Genomic DNA, 20,704 nt, shown 5'->3' with positions numbered 1-20,704 from the left:
CTGCCCACTGGTCCTAGGTTGGCCCTCTGTATTCAGAGCAAACTAGTCTCTCTTGCACGCAGCTTTGAAGACATATTTCACAAGGTCTTATTTTTCATAGGCCTCCTCAATTGTTCCTCATGGTGTTGTCTAAGACCCTTTATATCTGGACTCCTTCCTCTGTGTGAATTCTAGTTTCTAGGAATTGAGTGAGGAGGAGTTCTGACCCCAGGCCATCAGCCTTTTGGAGACTGACACTCCCAACATTTGGAGTGTGGGACTAGATGGACAGCCCACATCAAGGGTATCCAACAGGGCCAGGCCTGCAGACCCGAGCAGTGATCCTCCGTTCAGATGATCTGAGCTAAGAGGCATTTTGCCGTACATCATAAAAATACTTGTGAACATGTTTGCTTGTTTTATTCGCTTATGTTCATTATAGGTAGGCTGTTGAGTATACCAAGAGTATGAAAAATTTATGAGAAAAAAGCTGAAAACTCACAAAATTCTATCTCATAATTTAAAAGTTTAAACTGTGGAACTGTTTGTGAGAAAAATCATTATTACTTAATTTCAGCAGCAGAAAAACTAGGTCTACTTGGTCAAGTAAACAAAGGAAGCTAGATGATTAGCATCCATCTTCTTGCCTCCAGAGCTCACCTCTAAGCCAGTTCAAACTCTTGACCATACCTCAGGCTAAAAGTCTTTTTCAAGGGGCTGCATGCCAGGGCTCAAGGGACACAAAGACAGATAGTCTCAAGGGAATCTGAGGTGCCATCAGATGGGTGGGAGAAGAACTGGGATCGTATGTGTGGCACAGCAAACAAGGATCAAAGGAACATCCTGACAGAAGAAGGGTAAGATGGAACAGAGAGGTCAGAATGCATGAAGAATCAGGAAATCATTGAGCCTGGTAATTGGAGGTCACGGGTGACCTTGAGAAAGTGACAGAGACAGATTTTAATAGCGTAATAGACAGATTCAGCTAGCAAAATTCAGAAACAGCATTCACCAGGAAAGATGTCTCACTTCCTCTTTGCTTTGTCATTCACAGAAAAAAGTTTAAACAGTCTAAGACGTACATAATATGTTTTAAACATGGGTATGGTAGGTGGGTATAACTTTGAGAGTTTTGAAAATGTGATAACCATGCTTTGAAAGAGTTTGAGGGATTATGTAAGTTAACAAGGATTTTAATTTCTTTTTTGAAAGGAAATAACATGGACTCAACTTTTTACTTCACCATGAAGATTTGGTCTTCAGAATACAAATGTAAGTAATAAAAACTGTTAAACTATCTTGCATAATTTCTACAAATGAAGTTCTTAATTTTTTATCCCATTAGATATTATACGGCCTGAAAAACCAGATCAGTAATCAAGGCTACCATGTATGATGATGCACGTTATAGGTACACTATTCAAAACCAAGGGTACTATTTATACCATTGTCCTTAAGACCAGAATGCTTCTACCCTCCACTGCACCTCACAAAAGCCCAACTCCATTTCTGTGTTTTAGATCAAGTGTCTTGGTCAAAGTTCTTCCTGTATGCTCCTGCTCTTTCCGTTGGGGAGATGAAGAGAGAGAGAGACAGACAGACAGAGAGGATGTGCGGTGGTGGTAGTGGGTGCTAGAGACGTGGGACAGGACCAGCGTCATTTTATTTCTTTGACCTGAAATAATATCTGCAGGCTGAATAATCCCAGCATCTTTTTTCTCTCCGGACAGATGGGGCTCTGACAGTCTTAGCCTCCCACTTGTCTGGAAGTCAAAAACTTGTTTCTGCCACCAACTAGCAAGCTATTCTACTTCTCTGGCTTTAATTTCCTCATCTATAAATATCAACTAAGCCCAGCTCTAAATGTTAATTCTGGCTCTAAATATTATAATTTTATCACTTCTGCTCTCTCTGTTCAGTTCAATTGCTCAGTCGTGTCCAACTCTTTGCGAACCCATGGACTGCAGCACGCCAGGCCTCCCTGCCCATCACCAACTCCTGGAGTTTACTCAAACTCATGTCCATTGAGTCGGTGATGCCATCCAACCATCTCATCCTCTGTCGTCCCCTTCTCCTCCAGCCTTCAATCTTTCCCAGCCTCTAAATCCTTGCAAAATTCTTGATGGCATCATAGAGTCTGAGTTCATCCTTCCCATCCCTGAAACAAACAGTCCCAGCCCTCACTCTGGAAGCTTGTGCTAAGCACTCAGGTAGACAGAGCTGTGTCCTAGTAGACTGGGGTTCTGAGGATGGAGAAGTCCATCCTAGGGTTTCTAACTTGCTAGAGAAAAATGGACTCAGAGAAACACAAACACTCAGCAAAATAAGGGCATGACCAATCCTGAGCAAGTGTTGACAGTTCTTGATCTAACAGAGGTCCAGGAGGGAAAGATGAAGCTAGATTGTTAGATGTGATTTTAAATTAATTTATTTATTTTTGGCTGGGTCTTCTCTGCTGTGGGCGGGCTTTCCTCTAGTTGGAATGAGCAGGGACTACTCTCTGGCTGTGTTGCTCAGGCTTCTCAATGCAGTGGGTTCTCTTCTTGTGGAACATGGGCTCTAGGCATGTGGGCTCAGTGGTTGTGGTGCACGGGCTTAGCTGCCCAGCGGCATGTGGGATCTTCCCGGATCAGGAATCAAACCTGTGTCCCCTGCATTGGCAGGTGGATTCTTAACTATTGGACCACCAGGGAAGTCCCTAGATGTGATTTTAAAGGCAATGAATTGGAAGCAGCTGTCACTACCAGAAATAAGAGATGAAAATGCTGCTTGAGGAAAATAATTCTTCCTATATAATACATTTTGAGGAAAGGGAAAGGGGGAAATAAGCAGAGTCCTCAAAGAAAAATTACTTATGAAAATTTGATGAAGCACCTAGGCAAGTGTCAAAGCCTTGAAGTCTGGCTGGGTAGTTTGGGAGTAATATTTATTTATTAATAAAAAGTTCACCTATAAACTGGTTGCAGGTGAAAGGTAGGGCACATGACCAGCTGGTCCAACTTCTGGAAAACTTCACTTACTTTCAATTTCCTTGAAAGTGAAAGTTGCTCAGTAGTGTCCAACTCTTTGCAATCCCATGGACTATACAGTCCATGGAATTCTCCAGGCCAGAATACTGGAGTAGGTAGCCTTTCCCTTCTGCAGGGGATCTTCCCAACCCAGGGATTGAACCCAGGTCTCCCACATTGCAGGCAGATTCTTTACCAACTGAGCTATCAGGGCCCAACTACCTTAACCTTGTCCTTTTTCCTCCTGTTCATTTTATTTATTTTTATTTTTATTTATTTATTTTTTGGGGGGGGGTTTAAAGTTTTTTATTTTTTTTAATTTTAAAATCTTTAATTCTTACATGCATTCCCAAACATGAACCCCCCTCCCACCTCCCTCCCCATAACATCTCTCTGGGTCATCCCCATGCACCAGCCCCAAGCATGCTGTATCCTGTGTCAGACATAGACTGGCGATTTAATTCTTACATGATAGTATACATGTTAGAATGCCATTCTCCCAAATCATCCCACCCTCTCCCTCTCCCTCTGAGTCCAAAAGTCCGTTATATACATCTGTGTCTTTTTTGCTGTCTTGCATACAGGGTCGTCATTGCCATCTTCCTAAATTCCATATATATGTGTTAGTATACTGTATTGGTGTTTTTCTTTCTGGCTTACTTCACTCTGAATAATCGGCTCCAGTTTCATCCATCTCATCAGAACTGATTCAAATGAATTCTTTTTAGCGGCTGAGTAATACTCCATTGTGTATATGTACCACAGCTTTCTTATCCATTCATCTGCTGATGGACATCTAGGTTGTTTCCATGTCCTGGCTATTATAAACAGTGCTGCGATGAACATTGGGGTACATGTGTCTCTTTCAATTCTGGTTTCCTCGGTGTGTATGCCCAGAAGTGGGATTGCTGGGTCATAAGGTAGTTCTATTTGCAATTTTTTAAGGAATCTCCACACTGTTCTCCATAGTGGCTGTACTAGTTTGCATTCCCACCAACAGTGTAGGAGGGTTCCCTTTTCTCCACACCCTCTCCAGCATTTATTGCTTGCAGATTTTTGGATCGCAGACATTCTGACTGGTGTGAAGTGGTACCTCATTGTGGTTTTGATTTGCATTTCTCTAATAATGAGTGATGTTGAGCATCTTTTCATGTGTTTGTTAGCCATCCTTATGTCTTCTTTGGAGAAATGTCTATTTAGCTCTTTGGCCCATTTTTTGATTGGGTCATTTATTTTTCTGGAATTGAGCTGCATAAGTTGCTTGTATATTTTTGAGATTAGTTGTTTGTCAGTTGCTTCATTTGCTATTATTTTCTCCCATTCAGAAGGCTGTCTTTTCACCTTGCTTATATTTTCCTTTGTTGTGCAGAAGCTTTTAATTTTAATTAGATCCCATTTGTTTATTTTTGCTTTTATTTCCAGAATTCTGGGAGGTGGATCATAGAGGATCCTGCTGTGATTTATGTCTGAGAGTCCTCCTGTTCATTTTAGACACCCAAGTCCAGCTTCAGACCCGACTGTATATTCACTGTTTTTCTTCCTAAACTGTGAAAGCCTTGAGAACAGGGGTGCTGTATTGTTTGTATGTAGCAAGTACCTATGAAATGGTTGTTACTTAAACTTTCCAAGCATATTCAAACACCAGTTACCTAGGTGCATCATTCTCTCAGGAGAAATGTTTTCCCTTATTCCTAATCTAACTCCATTTCATCTCTCAAATGTATTTCCTCGCTCAAGTGACAGTCAGTTGGTGGGCTCACACAGGGAATACTGAGGGGGTTGTCCCATCTGATCCTCTTCTTCTTCTTGATGGCTATTCCTTCATCTCCTACCTTTTCTACCCACACATCTACCATTCCAAGTCCACCCTATAAGGCAGAGAAAGAACTGCGGGCCAGATGGGCCAAGAGTCAGAAACCTTTCAAAGTATGCTTCCTATCTTGGCGTTGGAAGTAGAGCAGCAGCTGGAGTTGAGAAGAGGCCCAGGGAGGCCTCCATGTGAGGTACAGGGGGAAAAAAGTAAAGGCTTTAAGTTTGAATCCTAGCTCTGCAGCTCTTAAGTTATGTTACTTTGATTAAATTACTTCCCTCTCAATCAGATCCTATTTCCCCTTGATGGAGTTAGACTAGATTGAAAGTGAAAGTGAAGTCGCTCAGTCATGTCTGACTCTCTGGACCCCATGGGCTATAGCCTACCAGGCTCCTCTGTCCATGGATTCTCCAGGCAAGGGTACTGGAGTGGGTTGCCATTTCCATCTCCAGGGATCTTCCTAACCCAGGGATCAAACCCAGGTCTCTCGCATTGCAGGCAGACGCTTTACCGTCTGAGCCACCAGGGAAGCTTTTTAAACTAGATTGGTGGTGGCCAAAAGCTGTTCTCCCACTGCTACATCATAATCACTTAGAAAGCTTAATGTAAAACAGATACTCTAGTTAATGATCACCTATGGCTGTTAATATCACACAAAAAAGGAGATAATCACACACTACGTGTCTCCAGTGGAAGAATGTAACACCTATAATATCAAGTATTCTTGCTTCCAAAACAAATAAAAACAAAAATCTGAATCTCATCAACTCTCTAAATCTAACGATTAATTTACAGAAAATGCAAGAGAGAGAGAGTAACCTGTTAAACAGTATCAGGGAGATTCAGTCAGCAAAATTTAGAAACTGCAGGAAAAACAACCTGGTATTATCCATGAAGTGAAGTCGCTCAGTCGTGTCCGACTTTCTGCGGCCCTGTGGGCTGTAGCCTACCAGGCTCCTCTGTCCATGGGATTCTCCAGGCAAGGATACTGGAGTGGGTTGCCATTTCCTTCTCCAGGGATCTTCCTAACCCAGGAATCGAACCCGGGACTCTCGCATTGCAGGCAGACGCTTTACCGTCTGAGCCACTAGGGAAGCTATCATCCATAAATAAACTGCAAAAAGGAGAGATAAGAAACCTACAGATTAAGAGATTTATTAAATATGTCAACAAATTGCTGATTTAAACAAATTATTTTTTAAGTGACACAAATCGAGGAGTGTGAACACTGCATATTTTATGATATTAAGAAATTACTGCTAGTTTTTAGATGTTTTTAAGATACTGCTAAAATATGTTTTAAGCCAGATACTTAACCCGAACTATCTTGAAAGATATTTGTAAAGTGAAAAAAGTAAGTTATAAAACCAATGAATGGAATAATAACACTTTTGTAAACTGATTGTTGTGAGATCATACACATACACAGCGAAGTAATTGTAAGTATAAAAAACAGTAGTTGTAGCATGGGATGGTGTGAAACCATTATTTTTTAATTTTTTTTTCTTAATATACTATTTTTTTGGCCATGTGGTTTGTGGGATTTTAGTTCCCCAACTAGGCCTTGAACCTGGGCCTTTGGCTCTGAGGACACTGGACCATCAGGGATTTCCTCTTGATATTTATAATTTAAATATCTCAAAAAAAATTTAAAAATTCATTGCTGGAATGAGTAAATGTTTTACAAAAAATATTTTTAGGTGTAATAATGATTTTGTGGTGAAATTTTAAGTGTCCTTATCTTTAGAGACTGATAATAAAATTTTTATAGATAAAATATCTAGAATTTGCTCCAAAATGATCAAGGATGGGGAAAGTGGGTGGAGATACAGATGAAATAAGATTTCATCTGTTATCAAGATTTTATCTGTATCAAGATGAAACAAGAAACAGGTTTTTCTTAGTATGTATCTGAAATCTTCCATTAAAACACGTTTAAAAATACAGATTCCCAAGCTCTACTACTGGAGATGTTGTATTTAAAAACATTTCTCAAATGATTCTGGCACAGTCAACTACTGAATTAGATTATAGCTAATATGCTTTTAAATTAATTTTAAAGAATTATTTTCCATATAATTCAGTTAACTGATATAGGACAATAAAAAATTTGACTGGTCTTTGGCCCTGGTTTCTGAGAAGTAACTTCTAAATTCTTGGGATTTTCCAAGTTACTTCCAAGATATTCACGGTGGATCTCTCAGATCATACCTAAGTTTATGCTAAATAAATGACTCAGGATGGTGGCTGGTCAGACCAGAAATGTGAACCATGTGATTAGGGGGTTGGGGCTTTCAGATAGGTGATATCAGCATGACCTCCAGGGGAAAGGAGAGGAAGAAAGTTAGAGATCAGGTTCAATCACATGGCCTATGATTCACTATGTAATGAAATCACAATAAAAACTCTAGACATCTTAAGTTTAGGTAAGCTTCCCTGGTTGGTAATCCTATATCAACATGCTGGGAAAGTAACATGTCTTCAGAACATAGAAGCTTCATGCTTGGGATCATCCCAGACCTCCCCTTGTGTGTCTCTTCATTTGGCTGGTCCTGGTTTGTACCCTTTATAATAAAACTGTAACTAGAGCTCTTTCCTGAGTTCTGTGAGTCATTCTAGTGAATTATGGAAGCTGAGTGGCCAGTCAGTTCAGTCTCTCAGTCATGTCCAACTCTTTGACCCCATGGATTGTAGCACGCCAGGCTTCCCTGTCCATTGCCAACTCCTGGAGCTTACTCAAACTCATGTCCATTGAGTCGGTGATGCCATCCAACCATCTCATCCTCTGTTGTCCCCTTTTCCTCCAGCCTTCAATCTTTCCCAGCATCAGGGTCTTTTCAAATAAATCAGCTCTTCCCATCAAGTGGCCAAAATATTGGAGTTTCAGCTTCAGGATCAGTCCTTCCAATGAATATTCAAGACTGATTTCCTTTAGGATAAACTGGTTGGATCTCATTGAAGTCCAAGGGACTCTCAAGAGTCTTCTCCAGCACCACAGTTCAAAAGCATCAATTCTTTGGTGCTCAGCCTTCTTCACAGTCCAACTCTCATATCCATACATGACTACTGGAAAAACCATAGCTTTGGCTAGATGGACCTTTGTTGGCAAAGTAATATCTCTGCTTTTGAATACGCTGTCTAGGTTGGTCATAGCTTTTCTTCCAAGGAGCAAAGGTCTTTTAATGTCATCACTGCAGTCACCATCAGCAGTGATTTTGGAGCCCAAAAAAATAAAGTCAGCCACTGTTTCCATTATTTCCCCATCTATCTGCCATGAAGTGATGGGACTGAATGCCATGATCATAGTTTACTGAATGTTGAGTTTTAAGCCAACTTTTTCACTCTCCTCTTTCACTGTCATCAAGAGGCTGTTTAGTTCTTCACTTTCTGCCAAAAGGGTGGTGTCATCTGCATATAGAGGTTATTGATATTTCTCCCGGCAATCTTGATTCCAGCTTGTGCTTCATCCAGCATGGCACTTTGCATAATATACTCTGCATATAAATTAAATAAGCAGGGTGACAATATATAGCCTTGACCTACTCCTTTCCCAATTTGGAACCAGTCTGTTGTTTCATGTCAGTTCTAACTGTTGCTTCTTGACCTGCATACAGATTCCTCACGAGGCAGGTCAAGTGGTCTGGAATTCCTATCTCTTCAAGAATTTTCCATAGTTTCTTGTGATCCACACAGTCAAAGGCTTTGGCACAGTCAATAAAGCAGAAGTAGATGTTTTTCTGGAACTCTCTTGCTTTTTTCAATGAACCAACAGATGTTGGCAATTTGATCTCCGGTTCCTCTGCCTTTTCTAAATCCAGCTTGAACATCTGGAAGTTCATGGTTCATGTACTGTTAAAGCCTGGCTTGGAGAATTCTGAGCTTTACTTTGCTAGCCTCTGAGATGAGTGCAATTGTGCGGTAGTTTGAACATTCTTTGGCATTGCCTTTCTTTGGGGTTGGAATGAAAACTAACCTTTTCCAGTCTGTGGACATTGCTGAGTTTTCCAGATTTGCTGGCATATTGAGTGCAGCACTTTCACAGCATCATCTTTTAGGGTTTGAAATAGCTCAACTGGAATTCCATTACCTCCACTAGCTTTGTTCGTAGTGATGCTTCCTAAGGCCCACTTGACTTCACATTCCAGGATGTTTGGCTCTAGGTGAGTGATCACACCCTCATGGTTATCTGGGTCATGAAGATCTTTTTTGTATAGCTCTGTGTACTCTTGCCACCTCTTCTTAATATCTTTTGCTTCTGTTAGGTCCATACCATTTCTGTCCTTAATTGTGCCCATCTTTTCCCTGGTGGCTCAGATGGTAAAGCATCTGCCTGCAATGCGGGAGACCAGGGTTCAATCCCTGGGTCAGGAAGATCCTCTGGAGAAGGAAATGGCAACCTACTCCAGCACTCATGCCTGGAAAATTCCATGGATGGAGAAGCCTGGTGGGCTACAGTCCATGGCGTCCCAAAGAGTCGGACACGACTGAGCGACTTCACTTTTCACTTGCATGAAATGTTCCCTTGGTATCTCTAATTTTCTTGAAGAGATCTCTAGTCTTTCCCATTCTATTGCTTTCCTCTATTTCTTTGCACTGATCACTGAGGAAGGCTTTCTTATCTCTCCTTGCTATTCTTTGGAATTTTGCATTCAAATGGGTATATCTTTCCTTTTCTTCATTGCCTTGAGCTTCTCTTTTCTCAGTTATTTTTAAGACCTCCTCAGACAACCATTTTGCCTTTTTGCATTTCTTTTTCTTGGGGATGGTCTTGATCACTGCCTCCTGTACAATGTCACGAACCACCATCCATAATTCTTCAGGCACTCTATCAGATCTAATCCCTTGAATCTATTTGTCACTTCTACTGTATAATAGTAAGGGATTTGATTTAGGTCATACATGAATGGTCTAGTGGTTTTCCCTACTTTCTTCCATTTCAGTCTGAATTTGGCAATAAGGAGTTCATGATCTGAGGCACAGTCGGCTCCCAGACTTGTTTATGCTGACTGTATAGAGCTTCTCCATCTTTGGCTGCAAAGAATATAATCAGTCTAATTTTGGTATTGACCAGCTGGTAATGTACATGTGTTGAGTCTTCTCTTGTTATGTTGGAAGAAGGTGTTTGCTATGACCAGTGCTGTTAGCCTTTAACCTACTTCATTTTGTACTCCAAGGCCAAATTTGCCTGTTATTCCAGGTATCTCTTGACTTCTTACTTTTGCATTCCAGTCCCCTATAATGAAAAGGATATCTTTTTTCGGTATTAGTTCTAGATGGTCTTCACAGAACCGTTCACCTTCAGCTTCTTCAGCATCACTGGTTGGGGCATAGATTTGGATTACTGTAATATTGAATGGTTTGCCTTGGAAATGAACAGAGAGTGGCTGGTAAGAACCTCCAAATTTGTAACCAGTTGGTCAAAAATGCAAGTGGCCTGGGAACTCTCGAGCTTTGTGGCTGGTGTCTGAAATGAGGTAGTTTGGTGGGGAACTATGCCCTCAACCTGTAATGTCTGGACTTACTCTGGGTATTTAGTGTCAGAATTGCATTGCAATTGGATATTCATTTAAGTTAATAATTCCTTCCTATTATAAAGAGAAGATCACATGCTCCAGGACTGATGTCAGACTTAAATCAGATAAATGTGAGGCCTGGTACAGAGATAGAAAGTCAATATCCCATAGAAGAATAAATCTCTGTACACACTTCTCTCTCTTTCTCCTTTTTAACAAGATGAACCACAAATTTATTCTACAATTTTCTATAATAGGTATTCAATTCTGAAGAAAAATGCAAACAAAATAGTTACTATTTATTTGGTTCTATAAACAAACTTGGGGGAGAAAGAAAACCTTAAGAATTTTTATATAAATTTATAAAAATTTCAAGAATTTGGTTTTCATCATTTCTGAAAGTTATTTATCTTTTTAAGTCTAAAACCCACTAGATATAGAGGTCGAAAGAAAAAACACTGACAACAGATTATTTGAATTTCCCTCTTCCCAAATATCTAAAACATCACATATATCGTTGTTTTCAGTGTAACCTGTGTAACCTAAGAATTCTGACTTCTCTTCACTAGTCTGAAAAAAGTTCAGTAGAGATTGTACTGTTGTCATTCAGTCACTAAATCATGTCTGATTTTGTTGCGACCCCATGGACTGCAGCAAGCCAGGCTCCTCTGTCCTCCACTACCTCCCAGAGCTTGCTCAAATTCATGAGATTGTATTTGTGAACTACAAATTCTGTTTTCTTCTTGCATAGTAAGAAGTTTAGTATTCTTATAAAACTCTGCATTTGGTTCCAGATTTTTAAAAAAATTTCTTCCTTATAATATTTTCATTCTCCAGTGGATTTTACCAGATGGTAAGCTCTCTGAATTCTTGACATCACATTCATTGGATTCCCAGAACTTTGGGATGGAGCCTCCTCTGAACTAAGGTGGTGCTAGTGGTAAAGAAAAGAAAGAAAGAGAGAAAGTGAAGTCACTCAGTTTTGTCTGACTCTTTGCATTCCCATGGACTGTAGCCTACCAGGCTCCTCCATCCATGAAATTTTCCAGGCAAGAGTAGTACTGGAGTGGGTTGCCATTTCCTTCTCCAGGGGATCTTCCTGACTCAGGGATCAAACCCGAACCTACCTGATAATGCAGGAGACCTAAGAGATGTAGGTTCAATCCCTGGGTCAAGCAGCTCTCCTAGAGAAGTAAATGGCAAACCACTACAGTATGCTTGTCTGGAGAATCCCATGGACAAAGGAGCCTGGTGGGCTATGTCCATAGGGTCGAAAAGAGTCAGACACAACTGAGCAACTGAGCACACATCCCTGAACTATTTACTGATAACAAATAAGAGTCTTGGCCAAATACAGAATGAAGGTCCTTTTCCTTCAGATCCTATGCTGGGAAGTGCACAGCATCTAACTTTTGTTTTGGTTGAGATGTAGTTTTTTCCATGTTGAAATCAGAAACTTGTATACATGTGTGTATCCTACAGACAGTGATCTACCCTTAGCTCTTCATTTTCATGTATAATTCATTTCCATTCAGAAATGCCAGAATGCATTTTTGTTCATTTTTATGTAACAGTAGATATGTAAAATTTTATGTCATTTTCATAAATGGAACCTTTATTAGATGTTTTCTCATCAAGTCCTTTCAATTCAATAGAAGAAGGGTAGAGAAACACGTTCTGAAAAAAACCCAAAGTTTTGTTCGGTTATTGGGTTTCTTTACATAGGAAACCCTGGTCAAGTAACTGTACATTATTTTCCCTGATGTCCTTCTGAGGTGTATGTTGAAGTTCCAGCTTTTCTTTATATTCAGACTTTTCCGGGACATTTGCAGTTTTTATAGTCAAAAACTAACTTAGATACAATAACATCAACAACTTGATAGTGATTACTCTGTGCAAAGTTTCTGTGTTGCTCACTTATAAGATGTGCCTCATGTCATTTACCTTTATAAAAAAGGCTTTTTGAGTCTACTTGTTCTTGCTTTTTGTGGGCCAGTTCCTACTCTTTTTCCTACATCTCTTACAGAAGTTCTTGATTTCTTGAGTAAATACTTTTTTTTCTTTTGTTCCATGTAGTATCTTATGTCATCAGTATGAAGAATTTTTACTCCCCATGATATTTGGTAATCTATTTGAAGGAATAAAATCAGTCATTACTAGTTTTACTAAAAGGAGAAATCTGTACTTTTTCTTTGAAGTTAGGTAACTGAAATCTTTACTGAGAAATTCTTCAACTCACTCTCCCAGATCTTGTCCTTTTGCAATTTTTCAGATATAGTGACAGAAGGTAAGTCAGTGTAAAATGCTTTTTTCTGCTTTTCTGGTTTGTTCTCAGTTTTCAGAAAATTCAAAGACTGTTCTTTTTTTTGTTTTTGACCTGGACTCCACCCTGGAAATGTGAATCGCTATGGATCTTCATGGCTCTGTAGTTCATGGCAGTCACCTGTCACTCACATGCTGGGTCTGGAGAAGGTGTCACATCCAACAGCTCTGGAAGCACGGCTCCCCAAGGCCCGATGGCTGGCCAGGTGCCTCTCCCCATCCATAGGCCACCAAGTGTTACCCACTTTCTCTTCTTTTTTTTTTAACGTTACTATATATGAATTATATTTTTTCTTGTTCAAATCACATATGCAGTATAGAATTTTCAGAGTTGGTTGCAGTGCCTTCTTTTCCACTTCTTAATGTAAGTTTTCTTCTTTTTTTTAAATGTAAGTTTTCTACATAAAATTACCCATAGCATCCAGTGAAGACAGAAGCAACAGTGAGAGCAGGAGTTTTGCTGGTCAGAATGACAGGTAAAAGATGGAGGTATTATTTTAGAATAAAAGGCTTTGGTGAGGTAGATGAAATGGACAAAGAGGCAACATGACACAGGGCCACTGTGATGAGAAGATGCTAGGGTAGGAGAGAGGCAGTCTGAGGAAAAGAATACGCCAGAAACTGAAGTGGAAGGCACTTGTTTTGATTTTTGTCCAAGGACCTGGTGATGTCTCTATACCCTGCGGGAATCATGATGAGAAAAAAACACTCTCTGTCCCTTACGAACCAGGGTGAGCAGGAACAGGAAAGGTAGTTTTCTGTGGTTCCCAGGGGAAGAATAAGCAGCAGGTAGGTCACCCCGTGGCCCTGACTCCTGGGGCTAGGTGGGTTAGAAGGGATGCTTGCTGATCTGCAGAACCTGCTGTTGTTCTGCCACTCAGCCCTCACATCTTTCTTCCTCCAAGCTTCCCATTCCCATCCTCCAGATTACCTGTTGTTGGTGGAAATTACTGGCACTTTGTTCAAACCGTTCATCTTTGGTCTCCACAGTTTTCCCCAACTTCTGCAGTACCTGGGAATATAAATCAGAGAGGTCCACACTGTTATAGTCAAGTCTCTCTTGTCTGTTAGCCTCATCTGACCCTGGCTTCTGAGTCTCAGGTTCAACTAAAGGGAAGTACATATATTAGCCCAACAGAATTAGAAATACAGCATGTTGCTGAAAAGTCAATTATGTTTGTTTTTTTTTTCAATTATGTTTTATGGTTCTTCTCAATTTGGGGTATTCAGCAATGTGCTAGAGTATATATAAAGCCCAGAATAAATAAGGTATGAAATTGTTATTTAGAGTGGTTTTCTGTGGGGATGGGGGGAGAGTATTATATTAAAGTAAGGATTAGTTAGAAGAATGCAAAATGTGCATGGCTAAAATGCACGTCTTAGCCTCAGATAAGCCTTAGCCTTGAAGACATTTTCTCACATGGGACACCCTCTTCCAGCCATAGCAGCAGATTCCTTTAGGTAGATGAAGTCAGAGAGGTGGGTAGGAGACTTTTCTCTGAAGCCCCTTGTAGGAAAACTGAGAAGCTCTGACATTATGCATTTGAAACTCAGCTAGAAGTGAACGCTATCAATAGCTACCTCCTCTCCCCTAGGACCCAGAGAACCAGCCATCATAGTGGTCTCAGTGCTGATGCAAAGGACACAGAAATGAGAAAGATACAGTTTCTCTTCTCCTAGAGGACACTCACTTACAACAAGTAAGAAAGCCCTGACTCTTCTACCTGTAACCCCCAGTTTGGAAAGAGGTACCACCATCCCCCAGGCCCAAGTCAGAATCAGGAGTTACCCTCAACTACTTCTCTCTCACTTCCTTCACAGAATCCCTCACCATGTCCAGCTCTGGAAACCATCCCATGTTTTCTAGTCTCACTGCTATGGCTTTAGTCCAGGGCCTCACTGTTTTTTTTGGCCTGTGACAACAGGCCTATCTTGTTGCTGCTTAAAACCTTCTAATGATTCTCCATTCATCTGCTCAACAAATGTTTCAGTTAAATGTCCATTACGTATCTACAAATTATAGTTGTAGCTCTAGTATACATATGGGTCTCTAGGATCTGACCCTTCATTAAGCCTCAGCTCTCACTATTCCTTTTTCCTACAGGTCTCTCTCTCACTCATGTTTTTAGTTTTCTAATAAGCTGTACTGTTCTTGTTGTAGATGCTATTCCTTCTTTCTGGAATGTTCTTTCTTACCTTATCATCAGGCAACTATCTAAAATGACCAAATTCATACTCTATATTCTTTGTGACACTTAATCACATCTATTGCATCTCATTAATCAAGGTAAATCAGTCCCTCCTAAGCACTTACAACTTCTGCACCTGTATACATTTCTATTACTGTTGCTCTTTTTTTGTCACACTGTGTGGCTTGTGGGATCTTAGTTCCTCAACCAGGGATTGCACCCAAGCTCCTTTCAGTGGAAGCATGGAGACTTAACTTGCTTAACTTGCCTGCTGATTTGCAGAACCTGCTGTGTTCTACCACTCAGCCCTCATGCCTTCTTTCTACAAGCTTCCCTTTCCCACCCTCCAGATTACCTGTTGTTGATGGAAGTTATTGGCACTCTGGTCAAACCGTTCATCTTTGGTTGCCAGTTTTCCATGGATCACCAGGGAATTCCTCTCTGTTTTATTATTTGCATTTATCTTTGTCTCTTTCTAAACTGTGAGCTCCTTGAGGACTGGACACTTGCCTTACTTATTTATATTTCTCAGTATCCAGCAAATAGATACTTAATACTTATAACAGGAAGGAGAGTGAGACTGATACAGGAGGGGACCAAAAGGTTGGGCCTTTAAGATTTTGCTAGACTGGAATAAAGTGAAAAAGGTGAGGGTAGAAAGAGGATTTCAGGCAATGACAACATCAGCAAAGTAACAGAAGTGTGCAGATTCACAGCAGTTTTCATGAAATGGTTCAGCATGAATGGCTTAGAGTGTTACAAGGAGTGATGTTAAAGGAAACTAGAAAGGGAGATTGGAGTCTCATTGTGAAGAACTCTGAATCATATGAAGGAGTGCCCAGGTCTTGGGCGTGAGGCCAGCTCTATGCAGACTCTGACTCAGGTGTCTCCACTCTTAATCCTGGGGTTCTGGAGCTTTCTCTATGGCAGTTAAGACCAAGGTCTCTGGAACCGAACTGATATATGCCCATATCTTGGCTTTTCTACTTACTGGCTATAAGCCTTTGGGCAAATCACTTAAACTCTAGAGCCTCAGTTTGTAGAACTCCCTTTCCTCCATTAAGAATAATATCTCCTGGAGTTGTTGGGAGAATTAAATGATATTATACACATAACTTGCTTTCATAGTGGTGCCCTATGGTGAGTAGTTAATACAAATTCACTGTCATCCTGCTGAGTTCCACTCTATTCCCTATAAACACCTGTCTTTACTTCCTTTTCAGGGCATTCTTGTCTTTATTCTGCCTCACTAAACACAGGGCCCTGGGTGTGCAGAGTCACTCATCTTCCCAAGCTCCACCCTCTCCCCTCAACCAAACACTGTCCTCTACCAGAAAGTTGCAAAACCACCTTGGCTTAGTGGTAATCACAGCTCTCACTTCCTTCCTGCCAGCCCTCCCTTCCTCTGCCTGGGGCTTGGTTCTTGGTGGGGAGAGGGGGGTGGGGGCTGAAAGGAGAGAGGAGTCAATTCAGTTTAGAGTCTGTGTGACAAACCTGGGAGCAGACCAACTTCCCCAAACCTCAAAGGCTCAGGGCAAAAAAGCTTGGAGGGTGTGGGAGTGTGTTTGTTGAAGGAATACGCCCACCTTCAATTCTGAAACTGAAAAGATGAGCATGATCACCGTGAAAACACAACCCAGTGTCTTGGGGCCAAAGTATTTTTTGTCTTAAGCAATAGGGCCATGTCTCAGGGCACTTAAACTACGCTGTAGATGTTCCTCCTCAACTTGAGTTCCTTGAAGAAGGATGATGTATGGTGCTCCAAAAATGTTTGTTGAAAGAATTAGTAATTTTACCTTTGGATCACTTACTAATGAAAGCCCATATAATACTAATCCCTAAAGTCCTGCACTGAGAATTCTGCCCCAATTTGCCTGGCCTAGCAGCTGAGAAGTTGGAATACAGATGTTTAAAGAGAAAAGAGCAGGGACAAGAAAAAAAGTCAATGTGGCAAAATGTTAACACTCGGTGAAATAGGTGAAGAATATTGCAATGTTCATTCACCTATTTTACCTTTTATGTAAGTTGAGTTACAAGTATAAAGCTTAAAAAAAAAAAAAAAAAAAAAAGCCACTGCAGACATGTTTGGTAGCTGTAGTTCCTCACTATGACCCCTCCCTATAGTCATTTATTATATTTTAGTTAATTCTGTCAATTGGAGTAATTTGAAGATGCCTTGGATATTAGATATGATGGAATCCTTATTGTCAAGATATATTCTAAAGTAGGCTCTCCTTTATCCCCTCATATATTTTCCAGCTTTTTCTCCCACCAATCCCTGAACTCCAGCTCAGCAGCATTTCTCCCTAGTTTGCCTAAAAGGATTTCCAGATTCTATGCTTTGCTCCTACTGGCATTCCTCAGCTGGAATGCTCTCTCATCACTTGCCTGAGGAACTATTAATCAGACATAATTCCTTTCTCAATTCAGCCTTCACTACAAAACCCCGCTCTGTTCTCGCCTTCTGAATTCCCATGGATTTATCTCTCAGGTCACTTATTTTACTTAAAAACAAAACAAAACAAAACACCTAGACTGTAAGCTTCTAGCAGTCAAGAATGCCTCTTACTCAACTCATCTCTAAGTTCCAGAGATGAGTTGTCCAGCCCATATCGTGGACAAAGGGATTTTTCTGTAAATATTGCTGACTGAACCCTCACAAGTTGACTGAAAGTCAGCAGCGAAAAAGACCAACAGAGGAGTGGTAAACAGTGAATGCCTTTTCCTGGGGGGAGATCTAAGAGGCTTGCCACAGAGAAATCACAAACAGATGGTGAAAGCATTTGTGTGAAATGTGAAGATGTAGCATACTGTAGAAACACAATAAAGCCAGACTCATCTTGAATCTGAGAAGGAACTGGAAAATAAAACAGGATGATGCTTCCTCTCCACTGGTTTAACAGTCACCAGACCTTCACTCGCAGCTTTACTCCTGCAAGAAGATCAGCAGGAAGTGGGCCAGCACAGCAGGAAGTGGGGAGACACAGATGTTAGAGCGGTTTTTCAGGAACTTTATAGAGAGCAGCCTGAGATTGGGATCCTAAGGCAGGACACCTGAGTTTCAGTGATAATTCTGCCACTTGCCAATCTCTTTGGAGCCTTATTTCCTCATTTCTAAATTTAGGATACTAACATAAAGCTTAAAGCGTTGAAAAGATGAAGTGAGATCATGAGAATGTGGGCTCCATAAAGGGAGAGATCATGTCCTTCTTATATTCCTGTGCTTTGTCTATAGCAGGCACTTGATATTTGACACATTAGTTGTTACATATTACAGTCAACCACATATAGTAAAATTGCAGTGTCCCAGGGAATCCTTTCTTTTGACTGTAAATTTCTCCGTCTTTATTTTGCCTTCAATAACTTCCCAAGACTCAAAAACTCTGACAGGCTGAGCTGAACTCTTTCTCCTAACCCAGGTCATTTCTATCCTATCCAGACAACACCCACTGCCTCTAGGGTACCAGCTGTACTGCTTGAAGTTCAATGTCTGCTTGCCTTTGTGTCTAAATCTGGGTTCAGAGTATCTCCTTGTTTTCTGCAACAGCCTGGGACTTTCTCAGGGCAGATTCAAGTTTGTTTCTCTCTCTGCCTTCTAGGGGCTCAGACTAAGAAGGACAGAGTGTATTTGGGCAGTTGGGAAGTATTTGACTCTGAGGTTCAAGGAGCCCTCTCCCCTTCTCACTTCAGTGTCCTTACCAAATTGAGTCTCCAAATCACTGAACATCAACTGCATTTTACAGATGCAGAATCTGAAGCCTAGAGCAGAGCTGTTATTTACCTGAGGCTTCAAGTTGATGCTTTAAAAAAAGAGAGAGAAACTTTAAAGCAAGGGCATAGTGATGGGGCTTCCTAGGTGGCACTAGTGGTAAAGAATCCACCTGCCAATGCAGGAGACGTAAGAGATGCGAGTTCAATCCCTGGATCAGGAAGACGTGCTGGAGGAGGGCATGGCAATGCACTCCAGTATTCTTGCCTGGAAAATCCCAGAGGAGTCTGGCAGGCTACATCCATAGGGTCACAAAGACATGACTAAAGTGGCTTAGCACGCATGCATGCATAGTGTTGATAGGTTGGATGATGATAGAAGGTGAAAGAGGGAGGTAAAACATAACTATTGTCCACAAATTTTTGGCCTTTGGCGATTTCTTTTTGTTTTTCCAACCCATAAGAGTGACCAGCCTTCTCTTCTCTAGCACCTCCTTTTCCTCCACAATGACTTCTAACTAGACCTTTCCATAGGCTTTGTAACCTTTGGAGAGATTGAAACCATGATCAAGGTGAAGTTAGGTTAAGGTGAAGTAACAAAATCTAGCCACACAAAAATCTTTCCGTTTTCCTCTGCTCTTTCACATGACCCAGCTTCCTCAGACAAAGACAGGGGAAACACACACACACATATTCCCCCTACCCTTCCATTGTGAGCCTCTTAAAGATAAAGGCTAAATCTATATTCCATAAATTCTCTGTTAATAATCCCACTTTGGAGAGCTAGTTGCCTTTAATCCTTCCCAGCACCCAAGCTAGTGCTCTGCTTTTATTTAAATTCTTAAGCATATGGTGTTCATTCAAATGCTTCTAAGACCATGAAGTCTTAGAAAACCAAGATTCTCACTCAGGTCCTAGTTCTCTCTCTCCCTCCCATTCTCCTTCTAGCCTATTCACTTCTCCTTACCATCTTACCTACCAGGGTGCTGATGCGTGGAGAGCAGGGACTCAGATCAGAAGCAAAGAAAATACACTGGACACATAGAAACAAAAATGCCAGTGAAATGTGTGCAGAAATGGTCACATCATCTAGTTAAGTGGGCAAGATACAGATAAGACAGTCTACCTCGATGGAGCCGTGCTGTGCTTAGTCATTCAGTCCCAGTCCTGTCCGACTCTTCGCGACCCCATGGACTGCAGCCGGCCAGGCTCCTCTGTCCTTGGGGATTTTCCAGGCAAGAATATTGGGTTGCCATGCCCCCCCTCCAGGGGATCTTCCCAACCCAGTGATTCAACCCAGGTCTCCAGGATAGCAGGGGGATTCTTTACCGTCTGAGCCACCAGGGAAGCCCTTCGGAGCAGGGCCACCCAAAGCTAATTCAGGACACAGTGCAAAAAGAGATGCTCCTAGCCCACCCTGAACCAAGTACTCTCCAACGCCAAAGAGAGGCACAGGAAGCAGATACGAGTTTCTGCTTACATCCGCTAAAGCAACAGCCTGCGGCCAGGCCGGGTCAGGCAAGGAAAGAATCCGTCAGAATCACTCTAGTCCTTGTGGACTCCAGGTCCCACCTTAACGGGTGGTACTCGCTGCCAGCCCAGCTGGTTGAGTGCTGTCTTATGTGGGAAATGACCCTCTTTGAACCTCCAGTTTCATCATCTGTGAAAAATACCACTCTCGCTGGGTGGCGAGGACAAAATCTGCTACAGAGCAGTCACCAACTTTAGTTCCTTTCTTTTCCCTTTTCTGGGTCAGCTTGGGCGTTGTTTAGGTTCCAAGAGAAACAGACGGTGGGAACTGTCTCTCAGCTTCCCCCATCCCTGTCCGAGACTGGGCGAGGCTCTCTGTCTTCTCTCAAATCTGCTGGTTTCATGGGAACCCCTGCTCGCCTTTCCCGAGGTCAGCCTCTGTGTCCAGCCCAAGTCTCCCGCCCCGAACGCCCCTAACACCCCGCACACCCTGCGGCCGCGTCGGGCCTCAGCCTCGGCTCCCAGCCTCCTACCTTCTCTTGGGCTCTGCTGAACTTCTTCTGCACCTGCTTGGCGAAGAGGCCGGCAGCGCCGCCCGCCCGGCCCTCGGCCATCCTGCCAACTCCCTCGGGGGCGGCCTCCCCTGGCCCGGCGCCCTGTGGTTTTCTTGAGGCCCCCAGAGGAGGAAGTGCGTTCCCGTCATGC

General features: G+C 41.8%; 1 protein-coding gene, 1 long non-coding RNA gene and 1 pseudogene across 10 annotated transcripts in view; all 3 read right to left on the bottom strand.

Moving 5' to 3' along the window:
* The window catches only part of BIN2 (bridging integrator 2), a 37,288-nt gene extending 16,597 nt beyond the window's left edge, over positions 1–20,691 (bottom strand). For all 9 annotated transcript variants that reach the window (XM_060412563.1, XM_004006340.5, XM_060412564.1 and 6 more), the window contains exons 1-2: positions 20,533–20,691; positions 13,564–13,644 (exon numbers count right to left, since the gene is read on the bottom strand). In XM_060412563.1, coding sequence (XP_060268546.1) covers positions 13,564–13,644; positions 20,533–20,613 — 162 coding nt within the window. In that variant the 5' untranslated portion in view covers positions 20,614–20,691. The remainder of the gene's footprint in view (positions 1–13,563; positions 13,645–20,532) is intronic.
* LOC114113980 (protein DBF4 homolog A-like) lies at positions 11,251–13,557 on the bottom strand (annotated as a pseudogene).
* LOC132659433 (uncharacterized) lies at positions 13,809–20,511 on the bottom strand. The gene is made up of 2 exons (XR_009599895.1): positions 19,656–20,511; positions 13,809–19,562 (listed from the first exon to the last, which is right to left on the bottom strand). It is a non-coding gene; the product is annotated as an uncharacterized LOC132659433 (long non-coding RNA).
* Positions 20,692–20,704: the final 13 nt, after the last annotated feature.

This window comes from Ovis aries, chromosome 3 (assembly GCF_016772045.2).
Source record: "Ovis aries strain OAR_USU_Benz2616 breed Rambouillet chromosome 3, ARS-UI_Ramb_v3.0, whole genome shotgun sequence".
Classification (NCBI taxonomy): Eukaryota; Metazoa; Chordata; class Mammalia; order Artiodactyla; family Bovidae; genus Ovis; species Ovis aries.
This window is presented reverse-complemented; position numbering and strand designations above follow the sequence as displayed.